Genomic DNA, 27093 nt, shown 5'->3' with positions numbered 1-27093 from the left:
TTGAGGGGCACATAGTACAGCTCACGTGAGGAATTGGTGCTTCTGATTTTGAAATCTTCAAACTTTTCAAGAATACTGTGAGCTGCCCAAGGGACAGAGGCTATGTCTAATTCCCAACTGGGTATTCTTTCCCATCATTTAGTGTAGTGCTCAGCATAGAGTAAGCACTAAATAAAAACTACTACTATTATTACTATTACTACTGTTCCTAATGCTACTACTATTACTGTTGGAAAGTGACAGGTTGGGTCCTCTTCACAGGTCCCAAAGAATTTTGGGAGCTTCACAACCCAAAACCAAAGACATTTTGCCCTTCTCCCTTGTCCCCTCCTGCTGACCTGTTAAACTTCTCGATCTCCCTCCGCCTGGCATGGTACTGGGAGCTCTCCAGGCATTCGGACCAGCACCGGGACAGCGTGGAACCCACCAGTTTCTGGTCGAAGTGAGTCAGGTCCCCGTCCCTGTACATGTTCAACCTCCGCACCTGCCCCAAGGGAGACAGAAAAATGACTGCCAAGCCCCATCCTTCCCCCTCCACCTAACTGACCAAGCGGCCCTGCTCTTCCCACAGAGGGAGGCAATCAGAACTACTAGTGGTCTTTATAGAGACAGATCAGCAGAGTCTTCCACATGTAGTGGCCAGAGATTCTCTGCCTCTTACTTCCTCAGGCGGTCAGCCACACTTCATGGCAACTTCACTCATCCAGGACACGGTGATTAGCAACGCCTGGGGCCCCCCGAAGGCCCGGAAGGCCGTGTTGGAGGGCAGGTTGGTCTTGCGCAGTTTCCCGGTGGCCCGGATGTTGGGGATTTTATAGCAATTGTCTAGATGGTGTAAAGCTTTGTTCATGGCCTGTTCAGTGAGAAGTGAACACAGGAAAGAACACCAGATTTTTATCTCTTTCGACTCAAAGTGTCTCAAAAATTATACTAGGGTCTATTTTCCCTCACTCCCAGGTCCATTTCTCTGACTTCTCCTGAGCCCTCTGAGGTGAATTCCTTAAAGCTTGCTTGTGGAGGAAGCGTATCGGGTTTTCTCCAACCATAGGACCAAAAAGGTTGGTATTACTTACGCTGCTAGAGATCGCTACAGAGTTGCCTGCGTTGTTGTAGTAATCGATCTCCAAAGCCACCACTCTCCCATCCTTCATGAAGCCAACCTAATCCAAAGACAAGTACCTCAGTTATTACCTCAGCGTGGCTCAGTGGAAAGAGCATGGGCTTTGGAGTCAGAGGTCATGAGTTTGAATCTCAGTTCTGCCACTTGTCAGCTGTGTGACTGTGGGCAAGTCACTTCACTTCTCTGTGCCTCAGTTACCTCATCTGTAAAATGGGGATTAAGAATGTGAGCCCCACGTGGGACAATCTGATTCCCCTGTGTCTACCCCAGCGCTTAGAACAGTGCTCTGCACATAGTAAGCGCTTAACAAATACCAACATTACATTATTATTACCTCTTGATATTTTACTTCTCTGTTCCTTTCCAACTTCCCTTCCCATTTTTATCTGCAAAGGAAACCCCAAGGGTTAGAAAGGGAAACAGAATTTCCTTACAAAAGGGTGTGTCAAAGGAACAATATAAAGTTGATAGCTATTCCAAGAAACCCTGAGGGAGGGGAAAATTTTCAGGCAAGCACCCAAATTTGGGTGTGGGCTAAAGACAAGAGGGAGAATAGGCACGGTTTTCAAGCACGTTTTCCAATAGTGCTTTGCCAGCAATGTCCTCCCCACTTTATAGGTGGAGAAAGTCAAGGCTCAGGGAGATGAAGGGATTGACACTTCATCACCTTTCTCACCCACCATCTCAGTGAGAACGTGGTAGAGCTGGAATTGGAACACTTACTCACTGCCTTACTCTCTGACTCCTATGGTCAGTCCCCTGTTTCCCGTACCTTATAGCAGGCCATGAAGGGATGTCTTCCCCCTGTCACCAACATATCCTCATCCCGGTCCAGCATACAGCGTATGGGGCGGCCAGTCCTGAGAGAGACACCACCAACTTTACCACTTTCCCGGCCTCTCCCAGCCCAGCCCCCGGGCCCGGCTCCCTGTTTAGACAGCAGGGAAGTTGTTTTCTTTGGCCTGCCCTATTTTCTTTCTGGCTTGGCATCTTACTTGTGGGCTGCCACAGCAAGCACAGTGCAGAGCAGCGCGCTACTGGAATCTTTCCCTCCAAAGCCTCCTCCCAGTCTCTTCACACGAACTGTGATTCGGTTGGATGGGACATCCAAGGCCTTGGCAACAAAATCCTATGGGAAGAAAGCATCGGTTGGGACGGATCGCTTCAGCAGGAGGAACAACATGAAGGCTCCGGCTGGCTGGATGCCACTCAAAACCAACCGTTCTTGCTCCCATGGGGCAGACCTCACTCCTGTGAGAGGCATTTCCAGGGCAGACCACTATATAGACCTGAGGGCTCTCTGGGAGCACGAGCAAGACCCTGGAATGTAGCACACTGCAGAACGTTCCAGGACAGATTGGTGAATGCTGCACTATGACACATTAATCAAATAAAATCCTTCAAGATGATCTGATAAACGAGCCTGACAGATTGTCTTTATAGTTGAAATTATGGAGTCACCCGATCTTGCAAACAGGAGAGCAGCACTGGGGGGAGAGGGAGGTGGGATTTGTCTCTGGAGCTGATTCCCTCTGCAGGGGTTGGGGAGACAGAGTCAATTTGAGGACATGTGAATTTTGAGGGCAGGGAGTGGAACGGATGGGTTTTGCAAACTGAAGTGGCTCTAACCTAGCTCCTTGGAAGAAATTGTGCCCATCTGGGGCATATCCATCCATATACCCAAGCCCTGGGGGCTGCCACCCTTCCAGGGGACAGAGAGGCTGCTGTGGCAGGGGCAGCAGGACAGAATCTCTGATATGACTGAGCAGACCATCCACCGGGGACACACATGGGGAGCAATCAATCAGTGGGATTTATTGAGTGCTTACTGGGTGCAGAACATTGTTCTAAGTGCTTGGGAGAGTACAATACAGGAGAATTAGCAGACATGTTCCCTGCCCATAATGAGCTTGCAGTCTAGAGGAGCAAGTGCCTGGCGAGTGGCAGAATGCATCATATGGCTGGAGGAGACCAATCATAGGGGACACGGCACCATGTTGGGTCATAGTTCAACCTCTTCTACCAGAAACTGGTAGATTTCATAAGACACCCCATAATCGAACCAAACACCTCTGATGCAAATCACACCTCCATTGAGACCCCCTGCTGGATTCAACCTTAAGTGGACTGTGACCAGTCCTCACCTGAAGTACCATTGGGCACTGCGAGGCTACAAAAATCTCCATCTCTCCTTCTTCACCTTTCGGGATGGCAATGCAGCTGTGAGTCTACAATATCGCCAAGATCCGCCCTTTCCTCTCCACCCAAACGGCTACCTTACTATTACGGGCTCTCGTTATATCCCGGCTAGACTACTGTGTCAGCCTTCTCTCTGACCTCCCTTCCTCCTCTCTCGCCCCGCTCCGGTCTATTCTTCACTCCGCTGCCCGGCTCATCTTCCTGCAGAAACGATCTGGGCATGTCACTCCCCTTCTTAAACAACTCCAGTGGTTGCCTATCGACCTCCGCTCCAAACAAAAACTCCTCACTCTAGGCTTCAAGGCTCTCCATCACCTTGCCCCTTCCTACCTCTCCTCCCTTCTCTCTTTCTACCGCCCACCCCGCACGCTCCGCTCCTCTGCCGCCCACCTCCTCGCCGTCCCTCGGTCTCGCCTATCCCGCCGTCGACCCCTGGGTCACGTCCTCCCGCGGTCCTGGAACGCCCTCCCTCCTCACCTCCGCCAAACTGATTCTCTTTCCCTCTTCAAAACCTTACTTAAAAATCACCTCCTCCAAGAGGCCTTCCCAGACTGAGCTCCTCTTCCCCCTCTACTCCCTCTGCCATTCCCCCTTTACCTCTCCGCAGCTAAAGCCTCATTTTCCCCTTTTCCCTCTGCTCCTCCACCTCTCCCTTCCCATCCCCACAGCACTGTACCCGTCCGCTCAACTGTATATATTTTCGTTACCCTATTTATTTTGTTAATGAATTGTACATCGCCTTGATTCTATTTAGTTGCCATTGTTTTTACGAGATGTTCTTCCCCTTGACGCTGTTTAGTGCCATTGTTCTTGTCTGTCCGTCTCCCCCGATTAGACTGTAAGCCCGTCAAACGGCCGGGACTGTCTCTATCTGTTGCCGACTTGTTCATCCCAAGCGCTTAGTACAGTGCTCTGCACATAGTAAGCGCTCAATAAATACTATTGAATGAATGAATGAATGAATGAATGAGTCTCCAGGTAGAAATGCTCCTGCCCCCAACGTGCACCTCTCCTAGAGAAACCAATGCAAACGGTTGATGGGTCAGTGCCCTACACTCTGACCTTGCATTAATTTCAGAATTTCAGCCTCCTCACTGGTCTCCCTGACTCCAGGCTCTCTGCTCTCTAGTCCATTCTTCACTCTGTGCCCAGGTCATTTTTCAAAAACGTTGCTCTACACGCATTTCTTCACTCCTCCAAAAACCTTGAATGGCCACCCAAGTACTTGCTGAATAAGCAGAAACTCTTGACCACGGACTTTTTTTTAACGGTATTTGTGAAGCACTTACTATGTGCCAGGCACTGTTCTAAGTGCTGGGGTAGATATGAGATAACCAAGGTGGACATAGTCCTGTCCCACACAGAGCTCACAGTCTTAATCTCCATTTATCGATGTTGTGACTGAGGTACAGAGAAGTTAAGTGACTTCCCCAAGGTCACACAGCAGACGTGTCAAAAGGGATAAGTGAGAAACAGTGTTGTCTAGTGGATACAGCATGGTCCTGGGAGTTAAAAGGACCTAGGTTCTAATCCCAGCTCTGCCACCTGTCTATTCTAAGACCTTGGGCAAGTCACTTAACTTCTCTGTGCCTCAGTGACCTCATTTGTAAAATGGAGATTAAGACTATAAACCCCACATGGGTCATGGACTCTATCCAACCTGATTAGCTGGTACTTACCCCAGCCCTTAGTATAATGCCTGACACATACTAGGTACTTAACTAATACCATAAAAAAAAAGCAGAATTGGAATTAGAACCCAGCTACTCAGACTCTCAGGCTCATGCTCTTTCTACTAGACCACACTGCTCAGTATTCAAACTTCAACTTATTCATTCAGCTCTCCCATTCCTACTAATCAACTCATCAATCAATCAATGCTATTTACCCATGCCACAAACTTAATATTAAGTATTTGGAAAAGTACAGTACTACAGAGTTGTTGGGCACAATCAGTCGTATTTATTCAATTCAATTCAACTGTTTTTATTGAGTGCTTACTGTGTGCACAGTACTTACTAACTGCTTCTGAGAGTACAGTATAACAGAGTTGGTAGACACATTCCCCTTCCCACATTTAGCTTGCACTCTAGAAGGGGAAACAGTATAAATAAATTTATAATAATGTCCCTATGTAATAGGTACATAGATAATAATGATAATGTTGGTATTTGTTAAGTGCTTACTATGTGCGGAGCACTGTTCTAAGCGCTGGGGTAGATACAGGGTAATCAGGTTATCCCACATGAGGGTCACAGTCTTCATCCCCATTTTACAGATGAGGTAACTGAGGCACAGAGAAGTTGTTCACAGTCACACAGTTGACAAGTGGCAGAGCCGGGATTTGAACCCATGGCCTCTCATTCCCAAGCCTGGGCTCTTTCCACTGAGCCATGCTGCTTCCTAATGCCATGGGGCTGGGGTGGTGGTGAATAAAGGGTTGCCAATCCAAATGCAAGGGAGACACAGAAGGGAGTGAGATAAAAGGAAATGTGGGCTTAGTTGGGGAAGGTCTCTGGAGGAGGTGTGCTTTTACTAAGGCTTCAAAAGTGGAGAAAATGATCACATATCGGACATGAAGAGAGGGTGTTCCAGGCCAGAGTCAGGACATGGGCAAGAGGTCGGTGGTGAGCTAGACAAGGTAGAGATGCAAAGAGTAGATTGGCATTTAGAGGAGTGAAGTGTATGGGCTGGGTTGTAATAGGAGTACCAGGAGATAAAGAGGAAGGGGCAAGTTGACTGAGTACTTCATAGTCTATGGTAAGGAATTTTGTTTTGATGCGTAGGTGGATGGGCGACTACTGGAGGTTCTTGAAGAGTGGGAAAACCCGATCTGAATGGTTTTGCAGAAAAATGATTGAGGCAGCAGAGTGAAGTATGGACTGGAGAGGGGAAGGGACAGGAGGGAGGGAGTCAGCAAGGAGGTTGATGCAGTAATCAAGGCAGGATAGGGGAAGTGCTTGGATTAACCTGGTAGCAGTTTGGATGGAGAGGGAAGGGCTGATTTTAGCAATGTTGTGAAGGTTGAAATGTTAATATTTGGTGACAGATGGAATACGTGGGCTGAATGAGAGAGATGAGTGGACAACAACGCCAAGGTTACAGGCTTATGAGACAGGGAGGATGGTGGTGCTGTCTACAGGGATGGGAAAACCAGGGAGAGGAGACGGTTTGGGAGGCAATATGAGGAGTTGTGTTTTGGAAATGTTAAATCAGGGATGTTGGCAAGATAGCCACTAAGAAATGTTCTGAAACCAGGAGGAAATGAGAGAATGCAGAGAAGGAGAGAGATCAGGACTGAAGATGTAGATCCAGCAAATCACAACCTCATTTAGGAGATGTACAGTGAAATAAATTACAGATATAGGAAGCAGCTCAATATAAGGCCAGGTACATAGTGCCGTGGGAATGGGGTGAGTATAAGTTTTTAAGGGGTAGGTACAGACCCAAATGTAGACAAAGCACTAGGGAGGGAAAATAGAGTAGGGAAATGAGAGGGGAGTCAAGCAACTTACCCATGCTCACTTTCCACTATACCTTGGTTTACACTCATCTCTCTTTTCAAACTAATCTATTCACTGTGCCTTTTCTCTTCTGCCTCCAACCTCATGCCCCTCTGTCTTTTGAAATCTGATAGACCACAGTCCTCCCTATCTTCCAAGCTCCTCTGACATATCATAATCCCTCCAGGAAGCCTTTCCTGATTAATTATGAATGACCTCTGTTTATATCCCCCACAATGCCATCTCTGCACTTCTGTGCCACCTTAGCACTTGTCTATTCCCATCCTTCCATAGCACATCTGTGCAGGTCTTGCATACTCTATTACTTAAGCACTAACTTAAATAATTTTTCTTCAACTTAAATACTTTTTCTTCCTCCTCTGATTGATTGATCGATTGCTTGATTGATGGACAATCAATTCCTCCTTGGACTCCACGATCAGTCATTTGGCTTCTGTTCAGACTAGACTCAGCCTCAATTGCCACACTCAGGGCCGGGCAAGGGTAAGACAAAATCCCGGTACCTTCAAGGATTTGATCGGCTTCAGCAAAACCTTTCTGGAGGTCTCCTTTCTCCATCGTTGACAGAAAGGAAATCTTATAAAAGGACTTATTCTTTATGGCATCCTAAGAAAAGAGTAGCACATTCAGATTTCCACTCATTAGTAATAATCATTGTGGTATTTGTTAACTGCTTACTATCTGCCAAACACTTGTACTAAGCACTGGGGTAGATACTAGACAATCAGTTTGGACATAGTCTCTGTCCCCAAAGAGGCTAACAGTTAAAAGTGGGAAGGTGAGCAGATACTGAACTGTCAATTTAAGGTGAGGGAACTGAGGCCAAGTGAATTGCTCAAGGTGACACAGCAGGCAAATTATGGGCCCAGGATTAAAACCCAGGGTCTTTCCACTAGGCAATACTGCTTCCCTGTTGGAAAAGTAAGAAAATATTAATAATAATTATGTTGGTATTCATTAAGCGCTTACTATGTGCAGAACACTGTACTAAACGCTGGGGTAGATACAGGGTAATCAGGTTACCTGAGACTCACAGTCTTAATCCCCATTTTCTAGATGAGGTAATTGAGGCACAGAGAAGTTAAGTAAATTCCACAGTCACGCAGAGAGATTGAGCCCCGCGACAAGGAACCACTGAGTGGGAAAGCAGTTTGGGAAGGATAGGTGTTGGGAGGCGAAGGGCTGTGGTCTGGTCCCATAGCCCTGAGCTCATCAACCAGCTCCCACCCCAATTCCCCAGGGACGAGCCCTGACTCCGTACTGTACTCCCACATTCCTAGTCCATCGGAGGGAACATCATAGCTGCCAGTCCGAATTCAGACTTCAACCCTGTGTTCATGGCGAGTGGAGCCAAACTGACGCTGGTGTCCAAAGGTGAGTGATGTCAGCTTGCCACTGGGCTGCAGCCCTGACTGTTTCTCGGGGTGCAGAAGTGGAGGGGGGTCCTGGTCTGTCCTTCTGATGTTGGGGCGAGCTGAGACACTCATGGCCACTCTGAGCCAGTGGCAGATTTCTGGGCCCAGCCTGGGCCTTGTTGGCCCCCATCAAGGGAGGGTCAGCAGGGACAGATTTCCCCAATGGGGTCACAGGCCCAGCCCAGAGCCACAAATAGGAGGAGGATGAGAATTAAAATAATGAAAACCCTTCCTGTGACTAGCCTAAAGGACCCGAGTGGACACTTTTCAGTGTTAGTGTGTGTCTTCCAAACTCAGTTGGCCCTTTGCTTCTGGAAGGATGTGGTATTTCTTGCTGTAGGTAAGATTTCTTTTGGAGCTGCTGTGATCTGGCACGGTCCTTGATCTAGGAGTAGAGGGATACCCAATTGTATGCTTTGAGATCCTTGTACTGAGGATCCATGGCTAGTTTGCTCTAAGAGGTCTTCCCCAGCCAGGCTGGACATTTTCTTTTACTTCAAATTCTCCTGGGCATCAAATCGTAGACACCACAAATCGTGGTCTGGGGTTAGATGCCAAACTGACAGATTCTGTCACTCCCACCTGAGATGTGTTCTTGCTGCCCAGGAAAGAGAAGAGCCGTCCGGATGGACCAAACATTCTTTGCTGGCTTCAGAAAGATGATCCTCACCCCACAGGAGATACTGCTCTCCATTGAGATCCCCTACAGCCAAAAGGTGAGGGCAAGAATCCACAGGACCAGGATGCTAATGACCCAGCTGGGCATTTGAACCTGAGCCTGGGGCCTTAGTTGACCTTTCAGTAAGCTAAAGTGTTGCTTCCTCTTTGCCTTAATGACCGGGCTTCGATCCAGAACTCTTGCCATCTTTGAGGAATTATCCCTCTGTGGGTCATGATCAGGCAGAGCAGTTCTCTGGGTCAGATCTCCAGTTTGCTGAAATCGTCATCATTTCCCCTTCATTTGAAGGGTTTAGAGATCTGAGAAGTAATGACATTATGTAACCTGGGCAGATTGTCATGGAGGAAGTGGGCAGATCAGTGTTTATCCCAGTATCTCAAACAGAGAGGAGAATTGAGGGGCCCAAAGTCACATGATGTACTGACCTGACCTTTACTGCTTCGCCAACGAATCCTGCCTGCCCTCTGGTGTTGGAAGTCGGTTTCTTGTTTGTTCTAGAATGAATACTTCTCAGCTTTCAAGCAAATCTCCCGCCATGATGAAGATTTTGCCAAGGTGACCTGTGGAATGAGGGTCCAGTTTAAGCAGGATACCACTCAGGTACAGAAGCTGGAGATGAGCTTTGGCGGACTGGGAGATAAAACCCTTCAGGCCCTGGAAACCAGCAGAAAGCAGACGGGAAGGTGAGACAAGCCAGAATGGCCGTCCTGTAACGGAGTGGGTGGGTAAAAAGAGCCTTCCGTTAACGAGTTGGTGGGGTTCAATGCTGTCCCGTCTGCCATTTTCCCACTTTCCTGGGCTGCCCGTGAATGGGACCCCTGCCTTCTGCCCCTCCCTTGGGCCTCTGTCAGGCTTTCCCTCCTCTTTCTCTTGGCAGATTTTGGGATGAGTCACTGCTGGCAGACGTGTGTGCTGGACTGGAGGAGGAGTTCCGCTTGGCTCCCGATGCGCGGGGTGGGATGGTGGAGTTCCGGCGCACGCTAACCCTCAGTTTCTTCTTCAAGTTCTACATCTCGGTGCTCCAGAAACTCAAGAAATGCAGCGTCAGAGGGGTGAGTGGCATTTGGGGCCAAAGCAGGCTCCCTTGAATCTTGTGTCTGTTCACCGGGGTTATTGTGGCCAAAGGCTCGAGCGAGGGTGGGAGAGAGGGGAGCTCACCGCCGTCTGGCTTCACCGGATAGACCAGAGTGGCATAGGCCAAGTCAGTAGATGTCAGAAAGGCTTTTGCTCTCATCCCCCATGAGCGAGTGCAGTCTCTTTGCCTCAGTGAGTGTCTTAGGACCAAGCAACAAATGTAGTCTTTAGTTCCACCACCCCAGCCACAGTCTTAGTAGTTATGTATAGATCCATTCACCTGCTTCTTTTCTTTATCCATTTCTTTATTAATTTATCATTTTTCTAACCTCTTGCTATGTATTGAGGCCTGGGGAAAGAGTAGACACTTCAGGAGACCCCTCCCAAATTGACCACTGGCCTTCTGGGTAACCTTGGACAAGTCACTTAAGCTCTCTTGGACCTCAGTTTCCTCATCTGTGAAATAGTGATAAAAAATCTCCTCACATTACTTATTAGATGTGAGTCCCATGTAGGGTGGGGACCATGTCCTATCTGATTATTTTTTGTCTACACAAATTGCTTAGCACATTGGTTTTGGTAGAGAGTAGCCATTAATAAATACCAGTATTCTAAATATCCTATATTTCTCCTTGTTTTTCCTACTGGATTATAAACTCATCAAGGACGGGGATAATGTCTTCTCCTTCTTTTATACTCTCTGAAGTGCTTAGCATAGTGCTCTGCACACAACTGGTGTTCAGTGATATACTACTGACTAACTGACTGATTGTCTAAAACAGTAGTGTCAGCTTGCAGTCACTGTGGGCCTATGGAAGAGACCAGGATCTCCTCTCCAGAGCTTGGATCCCAGGGACTTTAACCCAGGTCACTCCAATGAAATGCCAACCCTGCTATTATGGAGTAGAAAGTTTATGGCTGCTATTATAATCTGTGCATATATAAGCTATGTGTCGGTCACATGTTGATCTTTTTGGCCACATGTTTAGAAATGTACTTACCATCAGTAGCCTCACCTTCATAAACAAAGAACAAATATGTATACAAAGATATACATATACATATATATGCTTAATGTATATATATATACACAAATAAATATAAATATGGCATTTTTAAGCACTTACTATGTGTCAAATACTGTACTGATAATCAGATTCTTCATGGGACTCAGTTTAAGTATGAGGGAGAACAGGTTTTGAATCCCCATTTTGCAGATTAAGGAATTGAGGCCCAGAGAAGTTAAGTGATTAGACCAAGGTCACACAACAGACAAGTGGTAGAGCCAGGATTAGAACCCTGGTCTTTTGACCGCCCTCTGTCAGTGGTCTTTCCACTAGGCCATGCTGCTTCCCTTATGTGAGCCGTGGAGATCATATGAGGATCTGTGAGATGAACCTATTTGGGATTTGGATTGAGCTCTATCCTCTCCCTTAGTATGCACTTTGGGCATTTGATATTTGCTCCAGTCCCTACCCCACAACACTTATGTAGATTTCTTTATAATATTTAATCCAGATCACTTTTTTGTATCAATATCTGTCTCCCCTTCTAGACTATAAGATCATTATAAGCCAGGTACATGTCTTCTAATTCTCTTGTATTGTACTCTCCCAGGCACTTAGTTCAGTGCTCAGCACCTAATAAACGTTCAATAAATACCATTGTTTGATTGGTTAATTGGTAATTCAAAGGAAGGAAGATCTTTCTAATTGCTGTTGCAAATCTGATCTACAGAGTAAGATAGTCTCTCTGCCATGGTACTCAGAGGAGGATCAAAGCAGACCGCCAGCCTCTTTCCTCCAAGAGAGACAGAACACATCTATCCACTCTGTTATATTGTAATAATAGTGACAATTGCAGTATTTTTAAAACACTTACTAGGTACCTACTGGGGTAGATAGAAGATAATTGGGTTGGATGCAGTCCCTGTCCCCTCAATGCTCACATTCTTAATCCCCATTTTACAGATGAGGAAACTGAGGCACAGACAAGTTGTGACTTTTCCAAGGTCCCATAGCAGGCAAGTGGCAGAGCTGTGATTAGAACCCAGATCCCCTGACTCCCAGTCCCGTGCTCTTTCCAGTAGGCCACACTGCTTCTATTGTACGCTCCCAAGTGCTTAGTACAGTGCACTGCACACAGTAAGCATTCAATAAATATGATTGATTGATTGACCCTTTCACCATTTTTGCAAATGGGGAAGCCTTAGGTGGCTGGAGTCCAAATCATGACCTGTTTTGCATTCTGCTCCCTGTCTTCCGCAGAAGTACGGCAGCCTGGATCCCACCTGGCTCAGCGCCGTGGCCCCTTTCCAGAAGCATCCGGCCACCAGCGTACTACAGCTCTTCCAGGTTATTAGAGGAGGCCACGGCTTCCAAATCCCAAACTCTGGCATCTTTTGTTCTGGATAACTGACTTTGACCCTAGTCCTACCGTAGCTTTGGATCTGGGAGAGGCAGATCCAGAAGCGATTCTTTCTCTGACAGATCCATTCCCTAGGGGAAGAAGCTTCTGTGATCACTAGTTTGTTTTCATCTTCCCTTCTCTTCTCTGGAATCCTTCTAAGTGGTAGATACAAGGTAATCAGGCTGGAAATAGTCCCTGTCCTACATGGGGCTCACGGTCTTAATCTCCATTTGACAGATGAGGTAACTGAGGCACAGAGAAGTGAAGTAACTTGTCCGAGATCACAAGGCAGGCAAGTGGTAGAGCTGGGATTAGAACCTATTACCGTCTGAATCCCAGTCCCGTGTTCTACCGGCTACACCATGGTGCTTCCCTGTGGGGCTGTGGTCAAGGGACAAAGCTCCCCTCAAACCTAGGAGTACTGTGTGCTCCTTCTCATAGAATACAAGTGTCAGAAATCCTAACATTTTTAAAAAAATTTATGGTACTTGTTAAGTGGTTACTATGTGTCAGGCATTGTATTAAATGCTGGGGGAGGTACAAGATAATCAGGTCGGACACAATCCCTATCCCACTTCAGGCTCACAGTCTTATTCCCCGTTTGACAAATGAGATAATTGAGGCACAGAGAATTTAATGGACTTGCACGAGGTCACACAGCAGACAATTGGCAGGACCAGGATTAGAATCCACAGATTGACTTCCAGGCCCTTGCTCTTTCCACTAGGCCATGCTGCTTCTCACTAGGTCACACTGTTTCTCAGTAGATCAGGCAGCTTCTCACTAAGCCACGCTGCTTCTCGCTAATTGACTAAATTAGGCCTCTTGGTCAATCAGACATGCCCACTGAATAGTCGATTGGGGCTTTGCATATCTAGCTGCCCCTTAGCCTCAGTTTCCAAATCTGGGTTGCGGACATGATAGGGTCTGCCCCTCACATTCTCCCAATAATGCAGTGAGGCTGAGAGAAGGGATGTGGGGCATGGATGTCCTGCAGCCTCTTTACCTCACTGCTCACGTGACTCCTCCCTCCAGGTCCAGCATCAGAAGCTCAGAAAGTCCCAGGATTTGTCCACTTCCTCTCAGTTGCTGATGTTCCTGAGAGCAACATCACTGGACTAGAAAAGGATGAGACGGTCTTTGCGGATGGTGAGGTAGAGTTTGGGTCTTTCCCTCCCTAAGCTGTGGTCCTCCCAGAGACCCCGGAGGGGGGCAGTCCATCTCTGCAGTCCCCAAGCCTGAGTCTCAACCATCCCACAGCATATGGCTGAAGGGGCTGACTGCTCCTGGGGCTCACCTACAGGCACGTGCTCAGTCCCCTTGGCAAAGGAAATGCTTCTGCCGGGGGTTTAGAGCAGGTACCTGATGGGGACGTTTTCACTGTCCTTTGCTCCAGCAGGGAGGGAGGGCAGACCAAGATGCTGAGCTGGTAAACTGTTCATGCATGCAGGGTTGCTCTGGTCTAAACCATTCCTGGAAATCCATTTCATTCTACTCTAATGTGATCCCAGGGAGTGAAAGGAAAGGTCGATTCAACCGAGCAAACCTGGTGGAGCAGCCCTTGGGCAAAATGTACAAAGAGTTGACTAAGGTCTGAGGTCTTTGGCGACATCAATATCTCAAGTCAGATTTTCAGATTTCTTATTTGTCAATCAACAAGAATTATTTGGGCCTCCTCAAAGTGCCTGGTGCAATGTCAGGAACTCGATATCTATCTTCTACCTGTTCCTCCCAAGTAAATCTCCTAATCAACTCTGGCAACTCTCTTCCAGCTCATTGTTTACCCATTCCTTCTCATCAATCATATGCTTTGAGTGCTTATTCTATGCAAAGCACTGTACTAAGCACTTGAGAGAGTACAATATAACAGAGTTGGTATCAAGGGGGAGATAGACATTACTTTAAATAAATCAATTATGTTTGTACACATACGTGCTGTGGGGCTGAAGAGGTAATTAAAGGGAGCAAATCTAAGTCCAAGGGCAACAGAGAAGGGAGTGGGAGAAGAGGAAATAAGGGCTCAGTCGGGGAAGGCGGACTTAGAGGAGATGTGCCTGCAATAAGGCTTTGAAGTAGGGGAGAATGATTGTCTGTCAGATATGAAGAAGGAGGGCATTCCAGGCCAGAGGCAGGACATGGGCAAGAGGCTGGCAGCAAGATAGCCCAGATGGAGATACAGGGAGTAAGTTGGCATTAGAGGAGTGAAGTGTGTAGGCTGTGTTGTGGTAGGTGAGCAGCGAGGTAAGGTCGTAGAGGGCAAGCTGATTGAATGTTTTAAGCTTGTTATGGGCAGGGAATGTGTCTGTTGACTGTTGGATTTTACTCTTTCTACCACTTAGTACATGTCCTGCCAGTAAGTGCTCAATAAATACAATTAACTGAACAAATGAATGCTTTAAAACTAATGGTTAGGAGTTTCTGTTTAATGCAGAGGTGGCTGGGCAGCCCTGGAGGTTCTTGAAGATGGGAAGGGAATAATGGACTGATCATTTTTGTAGAAAATGATCCGGGCAGCAAGTGAGGAGAAACAGGAGGCAAGGAGGTCAGCAGGGAGGCTGATATGAAAATCAAAGTGGGGCCGGAATGTGCTTGGATAAACATGGGAGCAGTTTGAATGGAGAAGAAAGGGCAGATTTTAGTGAAGTTGTGAAGGTTGAACTGACAGGAGTTGGTGACATTGAATGTGTGAGTTGAATGAGAGAGATGAGTCGAGGATATTTAAAGATCAAAGGTTAAAACAGGAAGGATGGTGGTGCTGTTTACGGTGATGGGAAAATTATTCGGAGGACAGGGTTTTGGGTGGGAAGATGCGGAGTTCTGTTTTCAAAATGCCAAGTTTGAAGCATCAGCAGGACACCCAAGTAGATGTGTCCTGAAGACAGGAGGAAATGTGAGACTGCAGAGAGGGAGAGAGATCAGGACTGGAGATGTAGATTTGGGAAACATCCCATCTGTATCTCCTCAATGAACCCAGATTCTCTCTCTATTAATTAATCACTAATGATATTTATTAAGCAATTACTATGTTTCTCACATTTTGCTAAGCGCTGGAGTAAGTACTAGATGATCACTAGACGAGCATTAGTACAGTGCTCTGCACATAGTAAGTGCTCAAAAAATACTATTGAGTAAATGATCAAATACAGTCTCTACTTTTGGAAAAAATCACTTGCTCCAGGAAGCCCTTTTCTAAAAACTCACAATTTTTAGTCAAACACTCCTAGAAGTTCCTCAATAATCAAAGAACCCAGTGGACATATTTTTCTCTCATAACTAAAGGAATGATCATCTTTTTACTTTTATGCAAGGGATATGTGTATACCAACTCTGCAGCATGGTGTAGTGGATAGAGCAAGGCCTGGGAATCAGAAGATCATGGGTTCTAATCCTGCTCTGCCACTTGTCTGCTGTGTGACCTTGGGCAAGTCACTTCACTTCTCTGAGCCTCAGTTTCCTCATCTGTAAAATGGGGATTGAGACTGTGAGCCCCACATGGGACAGGGGCCGTGTCAAACCCGCGTAGCTTGTATCTACCTCAGAGCTTAGTACGGTACCTGGCACATAGTAAGTGCTTAATGAATGCCACTATTATTATTATTATTATTGTTTTTTTTGCTATACTGTACTTTCCCAGCAGTTAGTACAGTGCTCTGAACCCGGTAAGTGCTTAATGAATATGATTGATTGATTTACTTGATTCCCCCTTTAGTAAGTAGGCTCCTCCTTCCATAATTCCCTTAAGCTTTCAGTATAATGCTTTGTACAGTTTAGGTGCATAATACTGGAGATGAAGATGAAGATGATGATGACAATGTTAGAGCCCTTTCCCTCAAGGAACTCACATTCTAATAGGGAAGACAAGACGGTCAAGCTCTTAATCAAAATAAACATCTTCAAGCTCAAGAATGGGTGATGAAAGGTTCCAGGATCCACCCTGCTGGAGTTTGGGGCAACTGCAGGGGTTAATTGGGGAAAGCTGCCTGGAGGAAGTGAAACTCCAGCTGTGGTGAAAAGGGAGAGAGAGCAAGCAGCAGGGATGGGTTCCATAGGGCACAGCTGCAGCTGAGAGTTGGAGGAAGTGGGGTTGGGGAGTGGCCTTGAGGATAGATGAGAGGCAGAATAGGAACAAATGGAGAAAAGGCTTGGAGACAGGAAAGAGAGGTTTGGGGATGAGTTTTTGCAAGTCAGAAGGAAGAGAAAGGGGCAAATGGAAAAGGGAGCTTGGCCTCTCTGGGTTTTCTGCCGAGAGATAGGCAAAGGAGTTTACATGTCTCCCATAGGTCATTTGCGTTGGGCACATCATCGGAGCCGTGTTGGCCGACACCTCTGAGCATGCCTAGAGAGCTGCTCAAGCCGTGAAGATTGCCTACGAGGAGCTCCCGGCAATCATCTCCATTGAGGTGGGCTAGCCCTGGCCCTGCCTTCCCAGCCCCTTGCCGCTTCCTCTCCCGATCCTCCCCAAACTGCTTTCCTGCTCAGTCATTGCTTGTTGCAGGGCTCGACCCGTCTGTGTGGCTGTGAAGTTTCCTCTGGAAGAAAGAGGCGGCACCTAGCCGGTTGAACCTGACTCTTCCAGTCACCTCCGTCCCTTTACCCCAGTGACTGTGATGAGTGGGAGGAGCAGGGGGCTGAAGCTCTGAAACCTACTTATTTCCTACGTATTTTCTTGCTTTTCCAGCCGGGAAGCAGTATAGCCTAGTGGAAAGACCCTGGGTTTTAATCCTGGACCCATATTTTGCCTGCTGTGTGACCTTGAGCAATTCACTTGGCCTCAGTTTCCTCACCTTAAAATGAAAATTCAGTACCCACTCACCCTCCCACTTAGACTGTTAACCCCTTTGGGACAGGGGCTGTATCCAAACTGATTGTCTTGTATCTACCCCCGTGCTTAGTACAAGTGTTTGGTAGATAGTAAGCACTTAACAAATACCACAATGATTATTACTAACTGGTATGGAAATCTGAATGTGTTACTCTTTTCTTAGGATGCCATAAAGAATAAATCCTTTCATAAGACTTCCTTTCTGTCGACAATGGAGAAAGGGGACCTCCAGAAGGGTTTTGCTGAAGCCAATCACATCTTTGAAGGTAACCGGGAATTTGTCTTCCCTTGCCCGGCCCTGAGCGTGGCGATGGAGGCTGAGCCTAGTCTGAACAGAAGCCAAATGACTAATGGTTGGGCCCAGGGAGGGTTCAATCAATTCATCAATCAAGCAATCAATCAATCAATCAGAGGAGGAAGAAAAATAATTTGTTAGTGCTTAAGTAATAGAGTATGCAATACCTGCACAAATGTGCTATGGAAGGATGGGACTAGAAAAGTGCTTAGGTGGCACAGAAATGGCAGTGTGGGGGATATAAACAGAGGGGATTCAAAATTAAGGCTTCCTGGAGGGATTATGATATGTCAGAGGAGCTTGGAAGATAGGGAGTTCTGTGGCCTATCAGATTTCAAATGACAGAGGGGCATGAGGTTGGAGGCAGAAGAGACAAGGCACAGTGAAAAGTTTGAAAAGAAAAATGAGTGTAAACCAAGGTATAGTGGGAAGTGAGCATGGGTAAGTTGCTTGACTCACCTCTCATTTCCCTACTCCGTTTAGTGCTTTGTCTACATTTGGGTCTGTACCCCTTAATACTCATACTCACCCCATCCCCACGGCACTATGTACCTAGTCTTATATTCCCACTGCTTCCTATAGCTGTAATTAATTTCACTGTACATCTCCCAAATGAGGTTGTAAGTTGCTGGATCTACATCTCCAGTCCTGATCTCTCTCCTCTGCATTCTCCCATTTCCTCCTGGTTTCAGGCCTTTTCTTAGTGGCCCTCTTGCCGACATCCCCGACTTAACATTTCCAAAACACAACTCCTCATATTCCCTCCCAAACCCTCTCCTCTCCCTGGCTTTCCCATCCCTGTAGACAGCACCACCATCCTCCCTGTCTCACATGCCCATAACCTTAGCGTTCGTTATTGTCCACTCATCTCTCTCATTCAACCCACATATTCAATCTGCTACCAAATCCTAACACTTCAACCTTCACAACATTGCTAAAATCAGCCCTTCCCTCTCCATCCAAACTGCTACCATGTTAATCCAAGCACTTCCCCTATCCTGCCTTGATTACTGCATCAGCCTCCCTCCTGTCTCTTCCCCTCTCCAGTCCATACTTCACTCTGCTGCCTCGATCATTTTTTTGCAAAACCCTTCAGATAAGATTTCCCCACTCTTTAAGAACCTCCAGTGGTCGCCCATCCACTTACACATCAAAACAAAATTCCTTACCATAGACTTTAAAGTACTCAATCAACTTGCCCCTTCTTCCTTATCTCCTGGTATTCCTACTACAACCCAGCCCACACACTTCTCTCCTCTAAATGCCAACCTACTCTTTGCATCTCTACCTTGTCTAGCTCACCACTGACCTTTCGCCCATGTCCTGACTCTGGCCAGGAATACCCTCTCTTCGTGTCTGATATGTGATCATTTTCTCCACTTTTGAAGCCTTAGTAAAAGCACACCTCCTCCGGAGGCCTTCTCCAACTAAGCCCACATTTCCCTGTATCTCACTCCCTTGTGTGTCACACTTACATTTGGATTGGCAACCCTTTATTCCCCCCCCAAGCCCCATGGCATCTATGTACCTATTACATGGTTACATTATTATAAATTTATTTATTTTTACTGTTTCCCCTTCTAGAGTGCAAGCTCACTGTGGACAGGGGAATATGTCTACCAACTCTGTTATATTGTACTCTCACAAGCAGTTAGTAAAGTTAGTAAAGTACTGTGCACACAGTAAGCACTCAATAAAAACAATTGAATTTAACTGAATAGCTATGACTGATTGTACCCAGCAACTCTGTGGTACTGTACTTTTCCTAATACTTAGTATTAAGTTTGTGTTTGGGTAAATAGCATTGATTGATTGATGATTGATGAGTTGATTAGGAATGGGAGAACTGACTGAATATTTTGAAGTTTGAATAGTGAAGCAGTGTGGCCTAGTAGAAAGAGCATTAACCTGGTAGTCTAACTGGGTTTAAATTCCAACTCTGCCTTTTATTTATGGTATTAGTTAAGCACCTACTATGTGCCAGGCACTATACTAAGGGCTGGGGTAAGTACAAGGTACACAGGTTGGTTACAGTCCATGATCCACATGGGGTTCATAGTCTTAATTTCCATTTTACAAATGAGGGCACTGAGGCACAGAGAAGTTAAGTGACTTGCCTAAGGTCTTAATGGTGGTATTTGTTAAGCGCTTACTATGTGCAAAGCACTGTTCTAAGCGCTGGGGGGATACAAGGTGATCAGGTTGTCCCACATGGGGCTCACAGTTTTCATCCCCATTTTACAGATGAGGTAACTGGAGCACAGAGAAGTTAAGTGACTTGCCCAAAGTCACACAGCTGACAAGCGGCAGAGTTGGGATTCGAACCCATGACCTCTGACTTCCAAGCCTGCGCTCTTTCCACTGAGCCACGCTGCTTCTCTTAGAGTAGGTCTTAGAGTAGATAAGTGGCAGAGCTGGGTTTAAAACCTAGGTCTTTTTAACTCCCAGGACCATGTTGTATCCACTAGCCATACTGTTTCTCACTTATCTCTTTTGCCATCTGTCTGCTGTGTGACCTTGGGGAAGTCACTTAACCTCTCTGTGCCTCAGTCACAACATCTATAAATAATAATAATAATAGTAATGTTGGTATTTATTAAGTGCTTACTATGTGCTGAGCACTGTTCTAAGCCCTGGAGTAGATACAGGGTAATCAGGTTGTCCCACATGAAGCTCACAGTCTTCATCCCCATTTTACAGATGAGGTAACTGAGGTACAGAGAAGTGAAGTGAGTTGCCCACAGTCACACAGCTGACTAGTGTCAGAGGTGGGATTCGAACCTGTGACCTCTGACTCCCAAGCCCATGCTCTTTCCACTGAGCCACGCTGCTTCTTAAGACTGTGAGCACTGTGTGGGCCAGGACTATGTCCACCCTGGTTATCTCATATCTACCCTAACAGGTAGAACAGTGCCTGGCACATGGTAAATGCTTTACAAATACCTCAAAAAAAGTCAGTGGTCAAGAGTTTCTGCTTATTCAGCAAGTACTTGGTTGGTCTTTTGAGGCTTTTGGAGGATTGAAGAAATGCGTGTAGAGCAACGCTTTTGAAAAATGACCTGGGCACAGAGTGAAGAATGGACTAGAGAGCAGAGAGCCTGGAATCAGGAGACCAGTGAGGAGGCTGAAATTAATGCAAGGTCATAGTGTAGGACACTGACCCATCAACCGTTTCCATTGGTTTCTCTAGGAGAGGTGCACGTTGTGGGGCAGGAGCACTTCTACCTGGAGACTCACAGCTGCATTGCCATCCCGAAAGGTGAAGAAGGAGAGATGGAGATTTTTGTAGCCACGCTGTGCCCAATGATACTTCAGGTGATGCCTGATCACAATCCACTTAAGGTCGAATCCAGCAGGGGGCCTCAATGGACTTGCATCAGAGGTGTTTGGTTTGATTATGGGGTGTCTTATGAAATCTACCAGTTTCTGGTAAAAAGGGTTGAACTATGACCCAACATGGTGCCGCGTCCCCTATGATTGGTCTCCTTCAGCCATATGATGCATTCTGCCACCCGCCTGGCACTTGTTCCTCTAGACTGCAAGCTCATTATGGGCAGGGAACATGTCTGCTAATTCTCCTGTATTGCACTATCCCAAGCACTTAGAACAATGCTCTGCACACAATAAGCACTCAATAAATCCCACTGATTGATTGCTCCCCATGTGGGTCCCCAGTGGATAGTCTGCTCAGTCGTATCAGAGATTCTGCCCTGCTGGCCCTGCCAGAGCAGCCTCTCTATCAGCAGCCTCTCTGTCCCCTGGAAGGGTGGCAGCCCCCAGGGTTGGGGTGTTTGGAAGGAAGTGCCCCAGATGGGCACAATCTCTTTCAAGGAGCTGGTGAGAACCGCTTCAATTTGCAAAACCCCTCCGGTCCACTCCCTGCCCTCACATTCCACTCGTGTCCTTGAACTGACTCTGTTCTCCATCCCCTGCAGAGAGATTCTGCTCCAGGACAAGTCCCACCTCCCTCTCCCCCAGTGCTGCTCCCCTGGTTGCAATATCGGGTGACTGGCAATTTAAACTATGAAGCCATTCTATCAGGAGCCAATATAAACGGCTCATTTATCGCATCATCTTGAAGGATTTTGCCTGATTAATAAATCATAGTAGAAAGAGCACCAATCTGTCCTGGAACATCCTGCAATGCTACTTTCCAGGGTATTGCTCAGCCTCCCAGAAAGCTCTCAGTTCCAGTCTAATGGCTTGGGCAGGGTGGTCTATCCTGCAACTGCCTCTCTTTTGGTAGTGTAGCTGCCCCATGGGAGCGGGCAAGGTTCATTTTGAGTGGCACCCAGCCAAATGAAGCCCTCCTGTTATTCCTCATTAACTCATTCATTCAATAGTATTTATTGAGCGCTTACTATGTACAGAGAACTGTACTAAATGCTTGGAATGTACAAATCGGCAACAGATAGAGACAGTCCCTGTCCATTGACGGGCTTACAGTCTAATCGGGGGAGACAGACAGACAAAAACAATAGCAATAAATAGAATTAAGGGGAAGTACATCTCATTAAAACAATAGCAATAAATAGAATCAAGGTGATGTACATCTCATTAACAAAATAAATAGAGTAATAAAAAATATACAATTGAGTGGATGAGCACAGTGCTAAAGGGTGGGGAAGGGAGAGGGGGAGGAGCAGAGGGAAAGTGGGGGGAATAGGGGGCTTAGCTGAGGGAAGGTGAAGGGGCGGGTAGAGGGGCAGCAGAGGGAGCAGAGGGGAAAGGGGATGCTCAGACTGGGAAGGCCTCTTGGAGGAGGTGAGCTCTCAGTAGGGCTTTGAAGAGGGGAAGAGAATTTGTTTGGCGGAAGTGAGGAGGGAGGGCATTCCAAGACAGCGGGAGGACGTGGCCCGGGGGTTGACAGCGGGATAGGTGAGAATGGGGGACGGTGAGGAGGTGGGCGGCAGAGGAGCGGAGCATGCGGGGTGGGGAGTAGAGAGGTGGGGGGGCAAAGTGATGGAGAGCCTCGAAGCCTAGAGTGAGTTTTTGTTTTGTGCAGAGGTTGATAGGCAACCACTTGAGGTTTTTAAGAAGTGGAGTGACATGCCCAGAGCGTTTCTGCAGGAAGATGAGTCGGGCAGCACAATGAAGAATAGACTGGAGTGGGGAGAGACAGGAGGAAGAGAGATCAGAGAGAAGGCTGACACAATAATCCAGCCAGGATATTATGAGAGCCTGTACTGGTAAAATAGCCATTGGGGTGGAAAGGAAAGGGCGAATCTTGGTGATATAAAGGTGAGACCAGCAGGTCTCACTGACGGATCGGATGTGTGGGGTGAACGAGAGAGCCGAGTCAAAGATGACACCGAGGTTGCGGGCTTGAGGGACGGGAAGGATGGTTGTACTGTCCACAGTGATAGGGAAGCCAGAAGACGACAGGGCTTGGGAGGGAAGATGAGAAGCTCAGTTTTGGTCATGTTGAGTTTCAGGTGGCGGGCAGATATCCAGGTAGAGACGTCCTGGAGGCAGGAGGAGATACGAGCCTGAAGGGAGGGGGAGAGGACGGGGCAGAGATGTAGATCTGTGTGTCATCTGCATAGAGATGATAGTCGAAGCCGTGAGAGCGAATGAGTTCACCAAGGGAGTGAGTGTAGATGGAGAACAGAAGAGGGCCAAGGACCGACCCTTGAGGAATCCCAACAGTTAGACGATGGGAGGAGGAGGAGGAGCCTGCGAAGGAGACCGAGAATGAATGGCCAGAGAGACAAGAGGAGAACCGGGAGAGGACGGAGTCTGTGAAGCCAAGGTGAGATAAGGTATGGAGTAGAAGGGGATGGTCAACAGTGTCAAAGGCAGCTGAGAGGTCAAGGAGGATTAGGATACAGTAGGAGCCATTGGATTTGGCAAGAAGGAGGTCATGGCTGGGACCTTTGAAACAGCATGGCTGGGACCTTTGAGTGGAGGGGATGGAAGCCAGATTAGAGGGGGTCCAGGAGAGAATGGAAGTTAAGGAATTCTAGGCAGCGAGTGTAGATGACTCGTTCTAGGAGCTTGGAAAGGAAGGGGAGTAGGGATATGGGAGTAGGGATATAGGGTGATAACTGGAAGGGGAAGTGGGGTCGAGAGAGGGCTTTTTTAGGATGGGGGAGACATGGGCATGTTTGAAGGAAGAGGGGAAGAAGCCATTGGAGAGTGAGTGGTTAAAAATAGAAGTTATGGAGGGGAGGAGGGAAGGGGTGATGTTTTTTATAAGGTAGGCGGGAATGGGGTCCGAGGCACAGGTAGAGGGGGTGGCACTTGCGAGGAGGGAGGAAATCTCTGAGGATACTGCAGGGAAAGATGGGAAAATAGGGGAGAGGGTTGGAATTGTGGGGGGAAGGCAGAAGGGGGAGGAGTGACTTTGGGGAGCTCAGACATGATTGTGTTAATTTTCATGATGAAGTAGGTGTCCAGATCGTTGAGGGTGAGGGATGGGGGAGGGGGAGGAACAGAGAGCCTGAGGAGAGAATTAAAGGTCCGGAACAATTGGCGGGGGTGACGGGCATGGGTGTCGATGAGGGAAGAAAAGAAGTTTTGCCTGGCGGAGGAGAAGGCAGATTTAAGGCAGGAAAGGATAAAGTTCAGTGGATAAGGTTGGCTTGGTGCTTGGACCTTCACCAGCAGCGCTCAGCAGCTCGAGCATAGGAGGGGGACAGAGGCAGTGACCCAGGGTTGTGGGTTAGTGGAGTGAGAGCGGCGGAGGGAAAGGGGGCGAGAGAGTTGAGATGGGTAGAGAGGGTGGAGTTGAGAGCGGTGACCTGATCATCGAGAGTGGGAAGAGAGGACAGCGGGACAAGGTGGGGAGAGATACTTTTGGAGAGATGGATTGGATCAAGAGAGCGGAGGTCTCCGTGGCGGAGTAGTACAGATTTGCAGGGGGAGAGAGTGTGAGAGAGGAGGCAGGTAAGAAGGTTATGGTCAGAGAGAGGGATTTCAGAGTTGGTGAGGGAGGAGATAGTGCAGCAGTAGGAGATGATGAGATCGAGGGTGTGACTGAGTCGGTGAGTGGGCATGGTGTGGTGGAGCAGGAGTTCGGCTGAGTCGAGGAGCGATAGCAGGCGGGCGGCAGAGGAGTCACCACATACATCCATGTGGATGTTGAAGTCTCCGAGGATCAGGGTGGGCAGAGAGAAGGAGAGAAGGGAGGGGAGAAAGGGGTCAAAGTGGTTGAAGAAGTCGGTGGTGGGACCGGGAGGGCGGTAAATGACGGCTACAAGTATCTGGAGGGGGTGGTAGAGGCGAATGCAATGGGCTTCGAAGGAGGGGAAGGAGAGGGAAGGGGGAGGAGGGATAGTGCGGAAGCGGCATCGGGGTGAGAGAAGGAAGCCGACGCCTCCTTCCTTTCCGGTGAGTCTGAGGGATTGGGAGAAGGAGAGGCCTCTGCTGGAGAGAGCAGCGGCGGAGACCGTGTGTGCAGGAGTGAGCCAGGTCTCCGTAAGGGCAAGGAGGAGGAAAGAGCAGGAATGGAAAAGGTCAAGGATGAAGGGTAGTTTATGTGTAATGGAGTGGGGATTCCAGAGGCCACACTTGAAAGTAGCTGTGGGTGCGGGGAGGGCGGGGGGGGGGAGCTGGGGGAGGGGAGGGTTTGGATGGGAACGAGGTGGCGGGGCGCTGGATGGGGAGACGGGGAGGAGGGATGGCAGTGGGACAGGAGGACTGAGATGGGGCGTGGGTGGGGAAGAGGGAAGGGGGGAGGGAGGGAGGAGGGGGTTAGGTGGGAAGGGGCGTGTGGGAAATGGAAGTGGGGTGTCGCTGGTAAAGTGGAGTTCTAGGACGGGGGACGGGAGGCGGGGAGGAGGCAGAGGAGAGAGCGGGAAAGAGCTGGGTGGGAGAGGGTAAGGGTAAGGAAAGGATTGGGAGGGGCAGATGGGAGGAAGGGGGGGGTGGAAGGACATGGTGAGGCCAGAGCGGTAGGTGGCAGCACTGACAACAATTAACCATAACTTGCTAAAGTGGTAATATAGTAACATGATACAATGAAGTATTATTAATAGGCAGGTGTTGACCAGGGTCGGGTTTTGACTTGACTAAGGGTCGATCTGATCAAAATCAAAGTCAAAAGGCTAGCGGCAAGGAGAGTCCCGGGGCTCATGTCCAAACGTCTCTGAGGCGGCGGGATCCCTGAAGATGTCCGGGGTGGGTTGCGGGCGTAGGTGGTGGCTAAGGTAAGGTAACACAGTAAGAGCAAGGACATCATTGCCCGGGGCAGGGGAGATCAATCACCTCACAGGGGAAGAGGGGGTGGCCGCTTCTGGGCAGAGTTGGGGGAGGGTGGTTGGGGAGCACAATGTCCCCATGACCGAGCAGGGAAGCACAATGTCCCCAGGCCTGAGCAGGGGAGCACAATGTCCCCAGGCCCGAGCAAGGGAGCACAGTATCCCCAGGCCCGAGCAGGGGAGCACAATGGGAGCTGGTGGCTGGGGGTCTTTGGGGGCAGGGGGTGGAGATCCTTAGTGTCAGAGTCCTTGGGGGTGCAGAGGTCAGGGTTGCAGAGCTGACCATAAATAAGCCTGCGGGCAGGTCATCGAGGACTGATAGCGCGACTCCAAGGAAGCGGAGGTCTCGAGTCGACGTGGCAGCGATGACTGTGTCCATCCGTCCACTTTAGGATCGCGTAGGCTCGGGGTCAGGCCGGCGGCGGAGCGGTGCTGCAGGTGGGCACGGCTCGGCAAGGCTCGGCACGGCACGGCTCAGCTCGGCTCGGCTTGGCTCAGCACAGTACAGCTCGTCGCGGCACGGCTCGACACAGTGTGGTACAGCACGGCACAGTATGGTGCAGCACAGCAAAGTGTGGCATGATACTTACTTGGGAGAGTACAGTACAATAAAGTTGGTAGACCTGTTCCCTACCCAAAAAGAGCTTCCTGTCTAGAAGGAAGCAAAGACACAGAAGTCTGGCTAATAGTACAACCCTCATCCAGCAAATGAGAACAGGAGTCTTGCAACTTGAACCAAGCTCAAAAACAGCCCCAGAACCCTCCAGAGCCCTATGGTTAGCCCTAAGCCTGAGAACATCACACTAGGTTCAGGGTGAACCTACTCTTCCTCCTCTCTGCCCCAGCACTGGACATTTCCACTGCAATCTCCTCACTGTGCAGACACCAGACTGGCCAGAAAGAAGGTCTTCATCCACCATTAAGACAAATTCAGATATGATATCAGACTCAGGCTTGTAGCCACCTACATGGCTGTGTGTGACCCACATTACACACCCCTCTCCATTTCTGGAACTAATATGTTCCCATCAAGGAGCAGCAGTCCACCCCTGCTGACATTGAGGCTTGAGCTGTGTTTAATATGTTCATTAGCTACTCTCCCATTGGTAAATGGTTCTAATCCCAGCTCGAACACTTATCTGCTGCTCCTTGACGGGAACTTATCAATTCCAGCGATGGAGAGGAGCACATAATGTGGGTCACACACAGGCACGTGGTGGCCATAAGCCCGAATCTGATACCATACTTGAATTTGTCTGTGATGGTGGATGAAGATCTTCTCTCCAGCCAGACTCGTGTCTGCACAGTGGGGTGACTGCAGTGGAAAAGTCCAGTGCTGGGGCAGAGAGGAGAAG

At 48.2% G+C, this 27093-nt stretch overlaps 2 protein-coding genes across 2 annotated transcripts in view; one reads left to right on the top strand and one right to left on the bottom strand.

The window, feature by feature from the left end:
- Positions 1–27093, bottom strand: part of LOC114806406 (xanthine dehydrogenase/oxidase-like) — a 112861-nt gene that overhangs the window by 17111 nt on the left and 68657 nt on the right. Inside the window, 8 exon segments of the mRNA XM_039910150.1 lie at positions 339–484; positions 662–853; positions 1074–1160; positions 1893–1980; positions 2116–2249; positions 3265–3341; positions 4285–4326; positions 15278–15292. Of these exon segments, the coding sequence (XP_039766084.1) occupies positions 339–484; positions 662–853; positions 1074–1160; positions 1893–1980; positions 2116–2249; positions 3265–3341; positions 4285–4326; positions 15278–15292 (781 nt within the window).
- Positions 17410–21084, top strand: LOC100681368 (xanthine dehydrogenase/oxidase-like). The gene is made up of 2 exons (XM_029049800.2): positions 17410–17508; positions 20728–21084. Exons 1-2 carry the CDS (start codon positions 17454–17456, stop codon positions 20985–20987), a joined length of 315 nt encoding a protein of 104 aa, XP_028905633.1. The 5' UTR covers positions 17410–17453; the 3' UTR covers positions 20988–21084.

Source organism: Ornithorhynchus anatinus, chromosome X1 (assembly GCF_004115215.2).
Source record: "Ornithorhynchus anatinus isolate Pmale09 chromosome X1, mOrnAna1.pri.v4, whole genome shotgun sequence".
Classification (NCBI taxonomy): domain Eukaryota; kingdom Metazoa; phylum Chordata; class Mammalia; order Monotremata; family Ornithorhynchidae; genus Ornithorhynchus; species Ornithorhynchus anatinus.
This window is presented reverse-complemented; position numbering and strand designations above follow the sequence as displayed.

Coding starts and splice junctions, on each gene's coding strand:
- LOC100681368 (XM_029049800.2), top strand. CDS start 17,454: ATGGAGAAAGGGGACCTCCAGAAGGGTTTTGCTGAAGCCAATCACATC. Junction 17,509..20,727: donor AGCCAATCACATCTTTGAAG/GTAACCGGGAAT, acceptor TGGTTTCTCTAG/GAGAGGTGCACGTTGTGGGG.